Source organism: Fukomys damarensis, unplaced genomic scaffold (assembly GCF_012274545.1).
Source record: "Fukomys damarensis isolate Sample0158 unplaced genomic scaffold, DMR_v1.0_HiC HiC_scaffold_19, whole genome shotgun sequence".
Lineage (NCBI taxonomy): Eukaryota > Metazoa > Chordata > Mammalia > Rodentia > Bathyergidae > Fukomys > Fukomys damarensis.
The window spans coordinates 45,066,009-45,084,508 of NW_022900931.1; the positions used below are offsets into that span (position 1 = coordinate 45,066,009).

Sequence of the window (18,500 nt, forward strand, 5' to 3'; positions counted from 1 at the left end):
TGTAATATTTAGAGAAATCATAAGGTTAGCAGAGAAACTATCGATATGCCAAATGTGCAAAATCCTACCACATTCATGACCATGTTTCTCATTTAATAGTGCACAAATATGTGTAAAAACATATCCCCCCACATATACACAATGCATATTTTCTACAATACAATGTATACTTTGGTATAATAAAACAGTGCAGTAATGTGTGGAATGTTTGTGATTTATGTGATTTGAGAAAAACAAATATTATCTTTGAGGCAGTTGGAGAATTTGTAATATGTACCAGATACTGAATGACATTAATGATTTATTATCCATTTATTTAAGTATAGTTATGATAAAATTTACTTAAAAATTAATATTCATTATCAGTAGAAAATAGGTACAAAGATATATTGATAACATAACAAAGTTTGTCTTAACAAATTTCCAACCAAACAAGCTGTGGTAACAGAAAAGGAAGTTTGCAGAAGGCAGAGATGAAGCTTGCAATCCACGATTGATTGACTCCATTGCTTTTGGTCCTGTCATGAGGCAACACATTATGATGGGAGTATATAATACAGAAAGACTGCTCACCTCATTACAAGGGAACAAAGAGAAAGTTGAAAGGGCTAGAGTCTCACAACCACTTTCTAAAGCTTCCACCAACTCCCAACAGCACCACCTTGGGGAACAAGCCTTTAACCCTGGGCCTTTAGGAAGCATTTAAGACCCAAACTATAGCAGGGACCTAGTATGAATTTGTTATGGGCCCTTTCCCTGGTTCTGGCTTCCTTTCTGCCCTTGTGATCTTTCCATCTTTGCAAGTGCTCCTGCCATCTGCCATGAGCTGAGCTGATGTCAGCGCCAGGCATTGAAAACTGTAAACCTTCAGAATTGTGACCTCTTTTCTTTGTAGAATGTCTGGCCTCAGGTGTTTTGTTACATTAATAGAAAGTTAACTGATACACCTGGGAATTTCTCAAATTCCCATCCACTCTTAACTTTGAAGATTGAAGAGATTTGCATGGAGGAAAGCTTGTTTTTATTCTCAATCTAAAATAATGCAGTTATCAAAAAAGGCAATCTATTTGGCCCACAATAGATACCTAATAAATATTTTGTTGAATGAATACATAAATGAATATACAACTAGAAACAAAGCTGCTCGCTTGGAAGCATCGTGTTTTGTTGGCTTTCCACAAAGATTGGAGGAAAAAGCATTAGCAGTGATATCTTAGGCCAAGGTAAGAGATTCTGGCTGGAGGACAAGGAGGGGTGGGGATTAGTAAGAGAGTGAAGATGCAAGAAAACCTCAGTCATTTCTATAACTATCAGGAAAAAGTGACTCTTGTTTCTAATGATACCATGCCTTTGGCTATTGGTGAACTTTAGAAAATTGTGCAACTTGTGCTGTTTCTTATATAGTTACTATCACAAATTTTTAAATGAATTCCATTTTGTATTCCAACTAGTTCTTCCTTCTAATCTTTCTTTGACATAGTCTGAGGTATGTTGAATCATTAGATATCAATTCAAACTACTTTCAGATTCTAGAAATCTAAATTATGAAGATCCCTAAAAGGTTATCTAATTTGTTTTTCCTTCTCCAGCAAGAGCTACACACTATTATGGGGTAGTTGCTATCTAGGAAGAAAGTTTACTTATTTTTCTGGGGCTAGTGTTAATAGCTTTTGTCTTTCCTGGACAGAAAGCGAAGGAGTTAAGCTTTAATTAATTCTTTTAGGATCAATCATTATTAACAGGAACCAGGATGTGGCTGTAGGCCAGCAGATAACAGGTTCTTATCTCCTTCCTTTAAAGTTTCAACCAGCTCTGAGATAACATTGGATCTGTATAGTATTTTAAAGGCTGGGTTATAAGGAGGATAGAGACACCAAAAGCTAGAGAGTTACTCCTAAGGTTACAGGTTTTAGGGATATAAAAGAAAATGGAGAGATAGGAAGGATATGAATTTACAATCTATCCTCTGCCTTAGCATTGGCTGTGAGGTGGTGAGGTAGAAAGAGCAGCGGTCATAACTCTACCTGCATTACTTCCTGCTGGGTGTGCTTGTGGAGGTCACGGAAACTTTCTGAGCTCTTATTTTCTCACCTTCATCAAAGCCTGTTGGGAATATGTATTTTAATAAATAAAGTCATATATGTAAGATGACTAGTTTTTATGGGTGGACCTCTACAGAATTTCCTTTAATCTTTCTTTTCTTCATTGTGGATAGTAAGGAAAACCTCATTTAAGTCAGTCAGTTATGTGCCAAGACCTTTGGTAAAACTGTTCTTTTTATCCATCTGTGTCATAATCTCATCCTTTTAAAATAATAAAGATGAATTTATAAGATAGTACAATATTTTTTTATCATTTTGTCCATAATTCTTCCAGTGCTTTCATTTTTAAAAACTTACTAATTTTTTATAAGGCATTGGAAGACTCACCAAAAACTATAATTCATACTCAAAAATTAAAAGTAACTCTTTAAGATTAATAAATATTTAGTGAACATCCAAATACACTCAATGTCTTTTTCATTTCCATTGTTTGAATCAACATCCAAAAAATTTCACACACTGGAATTTGATGAAAGTCCCTTAAATCTCTCTTAATCAATAAGCTGCTTCTTTGTTTCTGTCAGTTTTTGTCTCTGTCTCTGTACCTGCTCCCGTTTCTCTATTTGTAGAGCACAATATTTCTAGATACAAGTATGGCCAGCTACACAATATATGGGAAAGATACTGGATGTGGAATACAGGTGTTCTGAACTGTGACCTTGACTTCTACTAATGATTGTAGCAGAAAGTGAGTCACAAGCCATGTTCTGTGGGCATCCTGCCTTGTTTGAAATATAAGGCCTGAACCAGTTCTATTGTTCTTTATATTCCTTCTAGCCCTTCACTTACTACTCTGAATTTAGGCACCATTTTGAGGGAAAAAGATTTCATTGTAATTTAGCATTTCACCCAAATCATAGGAAGACCAGAGAATAATCTCAATGTAGCTTAAAAGAAGCAATGAATTTTAAAATGCACAATTTACTTCCTAATAATTTTATTTCAGTGGATTCAATTAAGAACCTCATTGTTCTTTAAAAGAATTTTGATAATCAAAACTAAAAGCCTATCAAAATATGGAGAAAAGTGTGTAGAGACAGTAGAGAGTGATTCTTTTTATTTTGGCAAGGTTCATGAACATCAACTTGCACAATGAGAGGGTGAATTTGGGTTTAACCATCTGTGACTCTAACAGTCTGTGATTCTTGAACTTAGTATCTAATTTTGTTCTAATTCCTTGAGGGCAGGGTGGAAAAGGTAAGCCAAGGATGCAGCCACCTGTAACTTTAGGCAAGTATTATCACTGATTCCACTCATCCTATGTGGCACTTTTCTCCAGTGCAGGGGAATGGTGGCCCACTCAGGTCCTTTTCAGTGCTGCCTGTAGAAAGACTTGTGTGCCTTACTAATGAAAGAGTTTGCATCCCTGAGGCTAGAATGAGGAGTGAGTCAGAGTTTCTGGGCCTTTACATAATTAATTAGAATTTATTTACCACCCAGGTAGATTCTGGAGTAATGGCAATACTTGGAAGTAGTGCAAATTCACCACTTGACGACATGAATCCATGTCAAATATGTGTCTGCACAGCAACTGCCATTTCAAATTAGATTGAAGACACATAACTTGACCCAAGACCAGGCATTAGAAATCAGATCTTTCCTGGAAACTGGAGGTTAGATCCAGTTGTGAGAAGCTATATAATCAGCACAGATAATGCATATGTGTCTTAGGGCTTATGTACCCTGTTCATAGAGCTCCTGGAAAGTTCACAGAGGATATTTCCTGGCAAATCATTCTACTCAGTTGCCATATCCAGGTAATATAAATTGACATTTTTTTTCTCCTTCAAAGGAGAAAAATGTTATGGTTTAAATGATTCAGGATCTTTTGAATACTTTGAACAGTGGATACTTGGTAAGCATGTTGGCTTCATCAATAACAAATGAGGCTAAGGCCATTATTTTATATTTCCCTTGTCTTCTTCCTGCTTCCCCAGACATTGCTTAAAACAGCAGCTAGCCCATTTGGACAGCTTTTCTCACTTAAATCATTAAAAGTCTATACCCTAGAAAGATGTTGGAACTATCACATTAGAGTCAGAGGAGGACATGCAGCATGAAGTCAAGTACTTGTAAAAATGTGAAGCACCCTACTCTGACAGTGTTTATTATTAGTAAAGTGTGGGGAGCTATTTTGGTCAAGCTATTACTTTTCTTGTGCAAAACATCTGTTTCTTGATGAGGCACTTATCTATGGGATTCAAGGAGATTAGAAAGAACCAAGATGTTCCATACAGAAAGCGGCTTCCTGTATTTTGGTAACTTATTTTAAGTGGTAGTTTACAAAGGATACTTAGGTCAGTGGGAGTGTGGGACCAAATTACATGTTTACTTTTGGGACTTTCTCAGGAGGTTTAGTGATGTGATATTTTCTGGATTATAAATTTCCAAATCTTAGTCTTTTTTCTGAATGCCACAAGTCCAAAACAAGTAGGTCACCTAACTGTACACAGTCAAATCCCACAGGCTAAGGGTTCAGTCCTATAAGCTCCTAACTTCAGATGTTAATCATTGGGATGGCTATAATTAGGGGCTTACCACAACTTTCTCCCTGCTGTCAATAATTTTATGTAATGGATCATGAAACTCAGGGAACTATTTACTCTGTTCTGTAAAGTTTATTACAAAGGATAAAGGTGAACAACCAGATAAAGAGATACATAGGACACGGTATAAGTGAAGGTGTGTGGCTCTTCAGTGACCTCTATGAGCACACCACCATTCTAGCACCATAATGTGCTGCTCCTACTCAGCAAAGGAGAAAGTCAGTGAACCCTGAACCTTGGAGATTTTTATGTGAGCATCATCATTTTGCATTTTCTGTCACTATAACAAATGGCTGAGCTAAATAAACTTATAAAGATAAAAGGTTTTTTGCTTGTAATTTTGGAAGTTTTGGTCCATGATCTGTTGATTTTGACTTGTGGTGAGGCAGCATAAGATGTCAGGAAATATGCAGCAGATCAGAGCTTCTCACTCATGGCTGCAATGTAAGAGAAAGAGAGGAAGATGGGAAAACCAGCATCTCACAGTCCTCCTCCAAGCCATACCCATGATGACCAAAAGCTTCCCACTAGAACACACCTTATAAAGGTTCCACCACTTCCCAATAGTGCCCTAGATTGAAGACTAAGACTTTAATACATGGGCCTTTGAGACATTTTAGATCCAAACTATAGCAATCATGTAGGCATGTTGATTATTATCTCAAGCTCCAGCCCTCTTTCTTCCCCAGAAGATGGGAAAGTTCCAAGTTTCTAATCAGGGCTTGGTCTTTTTGGTGACCAGCCAGGTGTCCACCAGAACTCACCTTATTAAAACAACACATACTCCTATCACAGAAATTCTGAAAGATTTAGAAACTTTATGTGAAGAAACAGGGTCAAAAGTCAAACATTAGAACCTTTTTATTGTTGAAGATATATTGGATAGGAACTGGAGACAGACCAAATATGTATTTCTTCTGTGGCTATGAATCCCTTAGAGTAAAACAATTACGAATACAAAGGATACTGGCATATTATTAGTATCCTTTTTAATCTTTAGCATTAGTTTAGACCATCACTACATGGTATGAAAATGTCTCCCAGGAAGACAGTCTTCAGGGTTGCAAGCTTCCCAAAGCAGAAAAGTTCTCAGCAATATATGTCTTCAGCCTTTCTCACATCTGTGAGATAAGGCATAATGTCATCTCTTGCTCTGAGATTCTTTCAAAATATGAATGTGATATTTGATTTTCTTCATTTCAAATGTACTTATTCATTTCATTATATCAGATATTATTCTTCTTTCTTGTCATTTATACCCAGTTTTTCACCTTGAAAAGGGATGATAGGTTTGTCTACTCTGATGCTGTTAATCTCAGGCAGCAATGCTAGTCCAGCAAGTGTCTTCTCCTTAGTCCACGTCCATTCTTACAGGGAAGCACTACTTAGATGCATAAAGAGTAGGTCATTGTTACTGCTGCGCCACACAGCTGTGCTCACTGTTGTCCACAGTTTTTCTAAATAGGATGCAGGCATAGTCCTTGCCAGGCCCTTAGGAATCATCCTTGCTCCAGCATCTATAGTTTACACCTCTAGTCAAATGTGTTCCTTGATGTGAAGAAATGACAACTGGCCATATAAATTCCCCTCCAGTTCTTTGATAGAACTCTGAACTTTCACATTAACACTTTGTAAGCAAAGCTAGTCTACCCATGAAGACCCATTTGTAGTCCCAAGACTGCCAGCACCAGGATTGCTTGCCAGCTTGTTCAGAGTTTTCTCACTAGTGAGTCTGGCCCATAGCCATTGACAGTAGCTTTCTAGCAAGCAACCATTTTACTGGCATTTTTGTGCCCTGGAATATGCAAGAGGAATATGTCCAGAGTCAGCCCATTTCTGCACTGCTGCAGCCCCTTTTGTATCTGCTCATTGTATAGACACAGTTTGCCAACACAACGAACACACAGGAATATCAGCTTGCTAGTTCCACTCACCTTCAAAACATGGAAGGGTGTTCTGATGACTTCAACAGGTCCTACTTTAATGCACCTTTCCAACTCCAATAGGTCTGTGCCTCATAGGAGCATCCCTTTGCTGGGCCAGATTTCCATTGTCTCACCATATTGCCAGGCCATTGGCCTCTGCTCATGAGTCAGTAAGAACCAAAGCAAATATGCTTTTTTCATCGTTCAGTTTTTCCACTGCTAGGAAAACAGCATGCAGTTTAGTCCATTGGGCTCATTTGTTTTTTAAATTTCACCTTGTTTGGATGAGTACCATGACACATCTTGTTCTCTTTCCTCTTTGTTTTGCCCTAACAGTGTTTCTCTTATTTATCCTTTTTATTTATTTATTTATTTTGAGACAGGATCTCATTATTTAATTGAGGCTAACCTTAAATTCACTGTGTACCTCAGGCTGGCCTCTAACTCATGGTAATTCTCTTCCTTTGGCCTCCCAAGTGCTGGGATTTCATCCTTTTCTTAATGAACTCAAAATGTTTCTACCTTCTTAAGAAGAGTTCCTTCTTACCCCTCTTCCTTTTTTCCATCCACTTGTTAATCTAGTTATTAACATCTGTTAGATCCATGAAAAAATACCAAGATGATAAATTTGACAGTAATTGTCACTGTCTAGGAATGAATGCCCAGCATGATTTTGATAATACTCCATTGAATTGAATTAATGAATTCATCTCTTTTTATGGGATTTTTCCCCCTCCTTTTATATGACCAGCTTAGAATGGCAGACTGTTAACTTCAGGTTAACTCCATCTTTTCTAAAAAAAAAGACTAACTCCATCTTTCATAAAGAAAACAGGTCCGGTCGGGGATTTAGCTCTGTAGTTCTGCCGCCTGCCTTGCAAGCACAAGGACCCAAGTTCCATCCCGGCACTTAAAAAAAAAAAAAAGAAAAGGAAAGAAAAGAAAACAGGTCCAAACTGTTTTGGTGATTTGCCCAAGGTCGTAATACCCAGTTAGAGTCGGAACTAGTAGGGTCTCTGGGATTCTATATCACCTTTATTTTATCTGATGAACTTTGTTCATGAATTTTGATTATAATTTTGTGTCTTTACTTTTAAAATATGTATTATTTTCATACCATATTTCAAAAGATTTTGATGATTATACTACAGTATTTAAAGAGAAATTACATGATCAAAGCTTGATATAAATATGTACAAAAATGTCACAGAGAAAATCATTGATTTTTTACAACTATATGTTAATGTAGTTGAAAAAAATCATCCTACTCTTCTATTTTCAGTTCACAGGTAATCTTACTTCTTTCATCTTGACTGGATGGTCTGATTTTCAGTCTGTAGTTCTCTAATCTCCTTCCCCTGGACTATTTATTTCAATATGGAGCTTTCTATGCTAGACCCAAAAGCTCAAACAAACTCTGTGTCCAATGAAGAGTAGGATGATGGATGACTGGAGAACAATCTGACTACTTTTAAGTCTCTCCTCTTTATGTAGTTAACTAAGTTAAAGGAGCAAAAGCTGAGGGAAGATAAATTAGTTTCCTACTGCTGCTTTAACAATTGCTCTGAGTTTAGTGGCTTGAAACAGTATAAATTTATTCTCATACAGTTCTGGAGATCAGAAGGTAACCTGGGTTCCTAAGGGTGCATTCTTTCTGGAGGTCCTGTGGGATGATGTCCTGGCCTTTTCTAACTCTGGAAGCCATGTGCATTCTTTGCCTCAAAACTCCATCCTTCATCCTCAAAGCCAGCTGAGTAGCATTTTCTAATTTGTTTTTATTGTTGCATCACCTAAAGTCTCTGATCCCTCCACCTTCCTCTTATAATGACCCTCATGATTACAGTGGTTCTGCAGAAAAAATCCAGGACAATCTCCCTATCTCAAGATCTTTCATTTTGTCATAGCTGCCAATTTCCTTCTGCTATCCAGGGATTAAGGTGGGGACATCTTTTTGGAGTTTTACAATTCAGTCTACTAAGGAGGGAGAGTAGGAATACAACTGTTACCATATGACTTGTTCCCCTTCACCTTCTGTACCCTTTTCTATGCCTTTCTAGCTGTTTTGTCATCTTAAGTGAAAAGTTTTCAAGTGTAGGCCATGTCCTAATAAGGATCTGACTAGTCATTTTTCCACTTAGAAGACATTGTTCTTCCTTTCTTTTTTCTGTAGGATATTCCCGTTGGCCATGCTTCCCCCAAGTTCTCAGGTCCTTTTGGGGGGCATGTTTTATATCTGACAGTCTTCTATCAGTTGTGGCTTGCATTTGCAATACATAAAATGACATCTGCATTTAGTTAAGATGGCTCATTTCTCCAGTTTAGAGCAGGGTACTCAGCCCAAAGGCTGATGTAATATATATTAATATTTATTAAAATCTTGACACCATTGGCACAGTAAGTAGGTGATGATCTGCATGATTCCTGGACTGTGTTCTTGGACTAACCCAAGATTTCTAACTTAGTAACTCCTGTCCCAGAAACCACACAGTTTGGGAGAGTTCCTATTTCTTAGTCTTTGGTATGTGGAAGCCACAGGCAGACCACATTTTGCTCAAGTGAGAGACAAGGGAGGGAGTATTCTGAGAATACTGGGGTGAAGTTTCCAGGAATGTCACCCTATATTATACACAGACTTTGAAGGCTTCACTGAAAATTTTAGGAAAATACGAATTTCCATAGTAAGTTTGGGAAGAATCCTTTCATAGCTGAGAGAAATATAGGAGAGGACTCTGGAATACAAACTTCAAGTCATATATCCCCAAGTATCAACATACCTGGAAAACTTTTTCATTTGTTTGTTTTTGTGAGACAAGTTCTCACTATGTAGTTCAGGCTGCCCTCAAACTCTCAGTGATCCTCCTACCTCATCCTCCCAAATACTGGAACTACAGACTTGGCTGGGAAACCTTTTTCTAATTCTTCCGCAAAGAGAAGGTATTCTTCCATTCTTTGAACTCCCATAGAATTTTTTTAACCTTCCTTATAGTTCATATTAATTCTTACCCTGTTTTTTTTTCAGATTCAACTTTGATAAGGTATTTGATATTACCTAATTTAATTTTTATTATAACTCTGGAAGGTAGTTATGGTTGACACCACTATTTTATTGATGAGAAACTTGCATGTCTGGCCCATGTTCAGACAATACATTCCACATGCCTTAGTTCAAACACAGGTATTCTAATTCTAAATCAAGACTGTTTCTACCATGTCATAGCTGTATCCCAATAAAACACATTTTCTTTATAACATGAAGGCTACGTGAGGTCAGGAATAGTCTGTTATTAATTTTCTAAAACATCTCCATAGTATCTAGTATAGTACATGACAGTTTCTCTGGTAAAATCTTACAAGTAGCTTAGTACAGAAATGAATGCATGAATCAATAACTAGATAGTTCTTAAAATAGAATTCTTGGGAATAACAAGCTGCTGTTACAGTATTTTGTGGGGAGAAAGAACTGACTATTTGAAATCTGTCTACTATGTTATGGAAATGGTGCTCTTATTCCTCATTATTATATCACTATTTTGCTCAACAAATTAGTAAAATGGCAAAGATGAATGATGACAAAGTGTACTATTTGAAGTAATGAATTTTGTATCAGTGATGTAGTTGCCTTGTGAAAGAACAGAATAAGTTCTGGGAACCATTATTTTATTAAATGATGAAATAGATTTTAAAGTTTATGAAGATCTCAATTACTTTTTCTTTGTCTTCCTCTTTTCTTCCCTCCTTTTCCAGTACCCTTTATTTCCTCTTTTATTTTTTCTTTTGCAGTATATTAAGTGAGTTAATAGTCAGGTCATGCATAATAAGAAACTTTCAATCTATGACATCTCTTTGTAATTTAAAGCTGAGGGACATGAAGATGCTCAAAGGCGATGGGTGACACAAGTGTTCAGAGAAGCTCTCATGAGAATCTCTTTTGACCCCTCCACCTTTGGAACTCAAAATAACCATAAATGTCTGTCTTCCCCAACTGCAGAACCATTTTCCCACTATTCATTATCTGGCTTCCAAATTGAGTAGCCAAAAGTCCAGCAGTCTTGCCAACAGTATTTTGAATAAGATGGGGAATTGAAGGTCAAAGGGAAATGAATTGTTTCTGTTCTGTCTGTCTTGACCCTCCACTGTCTCCTTCATTACCCCCAGTAAACTACGCTGCGTGATGAGCATGTCAGGGCCAGGCCACAAAAGCATGGGAAATTTCTCAATTTCCATAGGAATACTTGGGAAACATAATACTATTTAAAAACAAAGTAAGTTGGGTGTGGTGGTGCATGCCTGCAATCTCAGCAGTCTAAGCGGCTGAGACAGGAGGATTGCAAGTTTGAGGCCAGCCTGGGCAACGCAGTGACTTAGTGAGATCTTATTACAAAATAAAAAGTAAAAAAGGATGAATACATAGTTGAATGGAAAGGCCCTGGGGTCAATGCTGAAAAAAATTAATAATAAGCAAGCAAACAAACTAATAACATAAAAGTACAAGGATGGTGATACTATAGTGTGATTCTGAGCTGTGCTCATAGCACAAGGGACTGTGAAACTCGCTGTCACTCCATATAAATGTCTTTAATAAAGGGGTCAGCAGTGTGTCTTTTCTATGCTTTCAGAATCGGTTGCCTTATTACAAGGACAGAGTTCCTGAAAAGCATTTCTCTTGAGTGTCAATGAATCAGAACTTTGCTGAACATACTTTTTCCTGTCCTATCCTGTTCTTTCCTCTCCTGTCCTGTCCTGTCGTATTTTGTACCATCCCAGCCTGCCCCAGCCTGCCCCATCCCATCCTGTCCTATCCATCTTACCCATTCCTCTACTCAGTAAATGTTAGATCAACCAACACCTAAGTGCAAGATGCAACAACAGAGACAGTGACTAATAATAAAATAAGTAATATTTATTGGCTATTTACTATATATCAAATGCTATTCTAGTTTGCTGTGTCACTGGCAGTACATACCTATGGAACTCTTAGATACAAACTCACAGAAGACTGGAGTATTTCCGTTAAAATATGCCATCCTAAACATTAGCAGAAGAAAATCATTCTGTCTCTCGCTCTGTAACTTATTAGTTATGAGAATTTGGAAACATTTTAATTTTTATAAGACTCAGGTTATTTTTTTTACTGTTAAAAATAAGAGCAACGTCAATTTAAAACTCCCTGAAGTGCTGTAGATGTGTTTCTGTTTTATGATTAGAAATAATCATAAGAAAGAAAGAAAACAAGGCTAGAGTAACTACAAAGGTTTTGGGCAAAGAATGAGACTTGTGTTAGCAGAGTTTGAAGTTGGTGTATGGGTAGAGGGAAGTGGTGGTGCTGGAAAGATACTGAAGAACCGAACAGGACTTCATAGTCAAGGGGTTATGGAGACCGGTGGGAAATAAGGTTAGAAATGGAGGACTTTGGAAGCCAGAATGTGGTGTTTCAAGTTGATGTGATAAATCAGTTGTTCTCAGAGTGAAGTCCTATCCCAGAAATGTGACTTCTCCACTTGTACCTCAGATCTTTTGAATCAGGAACTCTGGCTGGAGCCCAGCAGTCTGCATTTTAACCAGACTGACCTCCAGGTGATTCACTCACTCACCTATGAGGAACCACGATGGTGGGGAATAGGGAACCTCTGCAGATGAACAGGAACTTTTTCTGAAAGGCTAGTAGTAACGGCAGAAGGTACTGAAATAGGAACTTGGAAATAGTGGGGTAGAGTGTCGCAATAATCCAGTTCTGGAGAAAGAGGGAAATGCAGAAGAAAGGGAATCTTAAAATAATTTTCCAGGAAGAAAGAAGAGCATATGTGACAGATTAGCTCCTGATAATGAGAACAACTTAATGGGGACCACAGAGTGTAAAAATTGAGGATAAGACTATTGTAATTACTGATAAAGTGGGACATTGGAAAGAAGGTCTACTGAGAAAGGGATACATGGTACCACTGAGTCACTGAACATCGCAGGTTCTTGGCTTTTTTGTTCGTGTACTGAAGATGTTATGTGTTATAACCATGAAATCTTAATTTATTGCAGCTACAGGGATATTAGACCATTGTTGTACTAGTTTCTTTTTTTTTTTAACTAAGGCAAGAAAATTCATATAACTTATCAAGATCACCCAGCAAATTGATGACTGAATTGGCAATAGGGTTTAGTCACAGGCAGATGTTACATAGTTACACAGTTTTCCCCACTAACTTCTAATTATGTCATTTTCTTCTGTGAAAAAACTAGGTATTTTCCTTCATTAGCACAAGATTTTCTGTAATAATATTAGCAACAATAAACTGCTGCATATGTAGTGCCACGGCAAATGCACCAGAGACTAATACAAGTGTTTCACATATAGTACCTCATTCCACTGTCATAAGAGTCTTATGAGGTAGGTACCATTATTATCTCCATTTTACACATGAGATAAGAAGCAAAGTAAGTTTTAGAAACTTTCCAAATGTCAGATATGTAATAATGTGAATCGGGTTAGTGTGACTCTAATATTTACAGTATGTCCTTAAAAACTTAACCTATTCAGTTGCGTGATTATAAGGACAAAGAGCTCAGCTTTGGTATGAATTTGATTTTGGGGATAAAAGCTCAATATTTTACTTGGCTTTCTCTCTAGGAAGAGCCTTTTCCAAATGTAGGTTAGTTGCTTTACCAGCTCTACCTATTATATAACCTCAGACAAGACTTTGCCTATGGTTAAAACTTAAGCATTTTTCCTGCCAAGTGCAGGGGAGAGATTTAATACAGTGCAACGTGTTATTTGTAATTCTTATAAGGGACTGGAGATCTGGAAAGTATCTTATGATATCATTTGTACATATCCAGGCGGCCAGAATGACTTAGTTATCCAAAACAGCAGGTTGCTAGTGTTCTTTTGATGATTTTTCTTCAGTCATGGAAATTCCACCGCATTTATTGTTTGTGATTTCCATGTTTTCATCACAATTATGGTTACAAAGTTCTCCTGAACACCTTATGTTTTAGCTCAAGCAATCTGTTTTTCATGAGAATGTTTTCATATTCATAGGAGGCAGGTTTTTAAATACTTTTAAATGGAAGCATTAGTTGTTTACGTTTCTTGCTTGAAGCCTACAAATCCCTGGCAGCCACTCCAGGATCTCTTGTTTGGTGTTGGCATCATCTTAAGTGGAGCTGCCCACCTCGTTTTGGATATCATGTATGTGTCACTCTCTGCAGTCCTGCCCTCTCTGTGGAGTGCGGCAGAGGTGCACAACAGGCAGAGTGAGGGTTTCATTAGTTACACAACCTTAAATCATCATCCTATGGTTTGCCTAGTAAGTCACTCCCCCCTAATTTTTGCTTCTTTCTTTACCATTAATTAAAAAGCATTAGTATCTCAGTCCTCCTCTTCGTGATAAGCCTGCAGCAGATCTACTCAGCACGTTTAAGGTTTGGAAAAACAAAGGCTAATGTAGAATACTACCCTTCATGTTCATGTGCTTTGGGCTCCATAATATAGCTCTTTCAGGTACAACAAAACACAAATGTCAGCTACTTTCTTTAAACATAGAGAAAAATATAAATAACATCTCAATGAATTGATATGTATATAAGTTATTGTCATGATCCTATGAGTTACTACAGATCACCTGCTTTCCTGCCTGTGTGCTAAAAGGACGGGTGTCCCTGTGCCCATGATGGAGTCCTTGCACCTGGATTCAGGAAGTGTAGGATTAGATGAAAATCTGGTGACAGCACATGATATTCCACACTTGGATATATCAGAGTCCTGGGGAGAATGACCATATTTCTCCCTCAGGGGGCCAAGGACCACCGCAAACCATCAGGTAGGTCAGGCTATGTCAAGCTGCCCAAGTTCAGTTTGCATTTGACAGTCAATTAGCAAGCAAGGGTGCTGCAATGATGGACCTAGTCACACTGCCTTAAAAGAGGTCAGGGCCTCCTTTTTTACTTCCTCCTCCTTTCCTTCTCTCAAAACATATGGCTGATATTTACATTTTTAAAGAATTTTACAGTAAAAGACACATTGCCATTAGCTCCCCTCAAAACTCCCCCTTACTTTGAACACCCTTATCCCATTGCTCGACACTTTCTGAAACAATTCTGAAAGTCCTCTTTCATGAGTGTCTTTACTTGCACTGTCTTGCCTGCCTCAGTGTTCTGAATTGATTCAAAATATTTATTTTTCATAGTCATTTTGACTTTGGGGAAGAGCCAAAAGGCCCATGGTGTCAGACATGGGAAATAAGGTGGAAGAGGAATCATTGTAATGTTTTTACTTGACAGAAACTGCTATACTGTAAATGTTTGATCAGCAAAGGGTGATCAAAACTTATGGTGAATGTTTAAATTAAAAATTAAAAAATTATGAAATGGCACAATGCCATCAATCCCACTCAAAATACTCTCCAATTTTAAAAACACTTATCCCGTTGTTCTTGGTAATGGGTCTTTTACTGTAATAATTGTTAATAATTTAAAAAATTAAAACATTCACTGCGTTTTTCAGTCACCCATTATAAATATCCACAGTAGCAATTACAACCAGTTAAATTTTTTCTAATTTGTATTCCTTGTTTTGTGTCCATGTCACTCAACTAAAATATAAACTCCGTAAGATGACCTGGTCTTTTTATTTCACAGATAATTTCAAAATATGTAACTACACACAGTATGTGTCAGGTATTCAGTAAACATATTGTTAATTTGTTGAATAAATACATGAGCAGAAGGAAAGGTCAAACAAAGCCAGTTTTTTCTGTCTCCCCTGAGATCCTATGAAATAAATTCAGTTATTTAAATAAGTATAAGTCTCCCTGGGAGGCTCCCCTAGTTCTTTTATTGCAGGTTGTCTGCAAGGGTTATAATTGACAAGAAGTTAATTTGGGGCAGCTGAGGTAAGAGCTTGAACACTAAAATAGAAATAGTTGTTATTAAAAAACTTTCCACCCAGTACTGTGCCTCGAGTCTATAATCCCAGTATTCTGGAAGACGGAAGAAGACAGATGGGGGTGTTAAAACTCAGCCTAGCCAATTTACGGAATTCTCAATCCTTGTCCCAAAAGAGAAAATAAGAATGGCTGGGGATGCAAAAGCTCTGGGTTCAATCCCAGTACCACAAAAACACAACACAACCAATAAAAACTTATTGAAAGCAAATGTTAGAACATTGCGGGCCAAAGCTTTAGCTCAGTGGTTCCTCTTCCTGCCTCACAAGCGTAAGGACCGGAGTTCCATCCCTGGCAAGAGGTGGAATGCTAAAATGGATATTTTTTCTGTGGACACAACTGACATAATCAATCCATTCTTTTAGTCATCTTTCTCTGCCATTAGTTTGAAGTGCCTTATGATTAATTGCTCACATGAGCACAAGCCTAAAACATTACTAAGGCACCCCACTTGTCTTTGGAAAGAGGGCTGTCATTGCTGAAGTTATATCAGAATTCATTAATAATCATGATAACTATATTCTTTAGTATTTTTCTTCACATTTCTATCATTTTGAGCCACTGAAGAATATGTCATAGTAATTATAGGGTAATTTGTCAGAATGTACCATATATTACTTCTATACATCAGGTAAGAAATTAAACATCACATTGAGCTTTTATACTCTGATAAAGCACAAGCAATAAGTGGGTTAAGTTAGAAAAAGGAAAAATGCCAAGGCACTAGGGACTGTTGATTTAGCTCAGTGGTCCCACCACCTGCCTCACAAGCACAAGGTTCAGAGTTTGATCCCCAGTACTATACTTAAATAAATAAATAACCGAGGCAATAGATTCTTTCTCCACCAAATGCCTCAGCACTACTTCTCCTGTCTTATAGAATTGATCTGAGTTTTAAGGGGCTCCTAGGGAGCTGAGAATTTCAGTTCCAGAATTGATCTGACCTTCCATTGCTCTGTCCTTCTATTTTACTGTTTTGTTTTGCATTTCAAGATCTCTTTCTCCCTTTGTCTCTCCAGAGCCATCTATGTGTAACAAAGTCCACTAATCTCAAGTTCTAAGTGAGCAGCCAACAAGAAGGCTCTTCCAGTCTTCAACCAAATGAATCCTTCTTGAGGTGTTCAATACAGTGATCTGATTCTCTCCTGTCTGTCAGCCTCTGGGTGTGTTCTATTTATGTGACTCAGATCTCTGCTACATGCTCTGTGTCTCAGATCCTGCTGAAACCATATTCTCCAGCTCTGGAGGTGGCTGGTTGCTAAAAAATATGCTATAGAAGCTCGTATTTATTCTCCCTGGGCATTAACTTCATTTTTAGGAAGCAAGACAGGACATTCTTCTTACCTACATGGAAACAAGCTCCATTACTGTTTCTTCAGGAATCGGGAATAGATCTGCTGTCGGGTTACTAGTTTTAGCTCATGCCTTCCCAGGGCCAGCAGGGGGCGTCCGCCACACAGATTTCAGTTGGACTGGATTTAAATTGGATTGTCCTATGCTGGGACATATTTTTTAAAAAGGAATTATAAAAACCCTAACCTATATATCTTAACTTTCCTCCACTTCTTTCCTCCTGACTATCACTAATATATGTATGGAGTCGAGAATTAAACCTGCTTGTGATTGCCAAAAATCTTACGACTACCCGACTGATCAACGCCTCAGGGCTGCTTCAGCTTCTTTTCCATTAAGTCCTGGGAAATTATGTCTCATAATGAGTTCTTTTCAGATTTGTAATGATTGTAGTTACCCTCTCTGCTTCGTATCATCAGAATATGTGCTGTATGGTATAAAGAACTGAATGCATGCTCAGTTTGAGCCCAACTTTTCTGTTTTTTTCTTTGTCTTTCATTTTTATTTTTGAGGTGGTAGCAATCATGCTCAGGGTCTCACACATGCTAGACAAGTAAGTACTCTGCTGCTGAACTGCACTTCTGCCCTTCCACTTCTCTATTTTCAATCTCTGTAAAGGACAGAAATTAAATTTTTTTAAAAAATTGAATTTAGTTATTTTATGGTCATTTAATGGTTTACCTCACTTCCATTAATAAAATGAGAGATATCTTAGTCCTCAGTTTCTCATTTTATCTCACCCCAACATTTCAGCTCCGTGACCCCAAAATGCCATTCTGCAATAACCTAGCAATTCAGTTCATTTACTCACTCATCAGTTTATAAAAGAAGCTGTTTTTGGTTGTTGTTTTGTTTTGGTTTGGTTTTGGTTTTTTGAAACAGGGTCTCACTATGTAGTTGAGACTGACCTGGAACTCACTATGTAGCCCAGGCTGTTCTTGAACTCACAGCGATCCTCCTTCCTCAGCCTCCCAAGTGCTGGGATTACAGGTGTGCACCACCATTCCCGGCTTATAAAAGAAGTTTTTATTGAGTGCCCACTAAGCGCAAGGCCCTTGACTAAATGTCAAAGCTATAATTGTGAACAAAATATGCTAATCTTGCTCCTGGGGACCTGACAAATCTGTAGAAGAGATAGATAATACTCAAATATATATCTAGAGATATAATACAAACTGATAATAGCCATGAAAGACAAGTACAGAGGTTTCTGAGATATAGTAAGTTATTAGTCTCATTGCTATATCTTCCTGTTATCACATTAGTGCACATTTGAGCTCCTTGTAGTTAGAGTTGTGTTTTTTAAATTATTCCTACCTCGTTGCTTCAGTGATTGCAAAAATATCTACTATATAGTTTACCTGTAGTGTGAATGGACCATTTAGTTGTTCTACAGGTCTACAAGGCAAGAAACATCTTTGTAACCCTTGAACAATCTAGTATAGGACTTTTTCTATAATTAGTTCCCAATAAATTATGCTTGCATATACAGTAATTCTATTTCTAGAAAGTTAACTATGTTTCTGTTTTTCAGATTGCTTGTGCTTTACCGAGCATATGCATTTTGAGGTAATAACTTTAACTTTATTTTTCCATTAGCAGGAAGGACCAAGGTAGTCCATGGCCTTTAGAAATTGGTTT

At 37.5% G+C, this 18,500-nt stretch overlaps 1 protein-coding gene across 2 annotated transcripts in view; it reads left to right on the forward strand.

The window, feature by feature from the left end:
* Positions 1-18,500, forward strand: part of Rgs5 (regulator of G protein signaling 5) — a 142,620-nt gene that overhangs the window by 94,461 nt on the left and 29,659 nt on the right. Inside the window, exon 3 of one of the 2 annotated variants that reach the window (XM_033765681.1) lies at positions 18,394-18,428. The exons of the other annotated variant lie outside the window; for it this stretch is intronic. Coding sequence (XP_033621572.1) covers positions 18,394-18,428 — 35 coding nt within the window. The remainder of the gene's footprint in view (positions 1-18,393; positions 18,429-18,500) is intronic. 2 annotated transcript variants of the gene reach the window in all.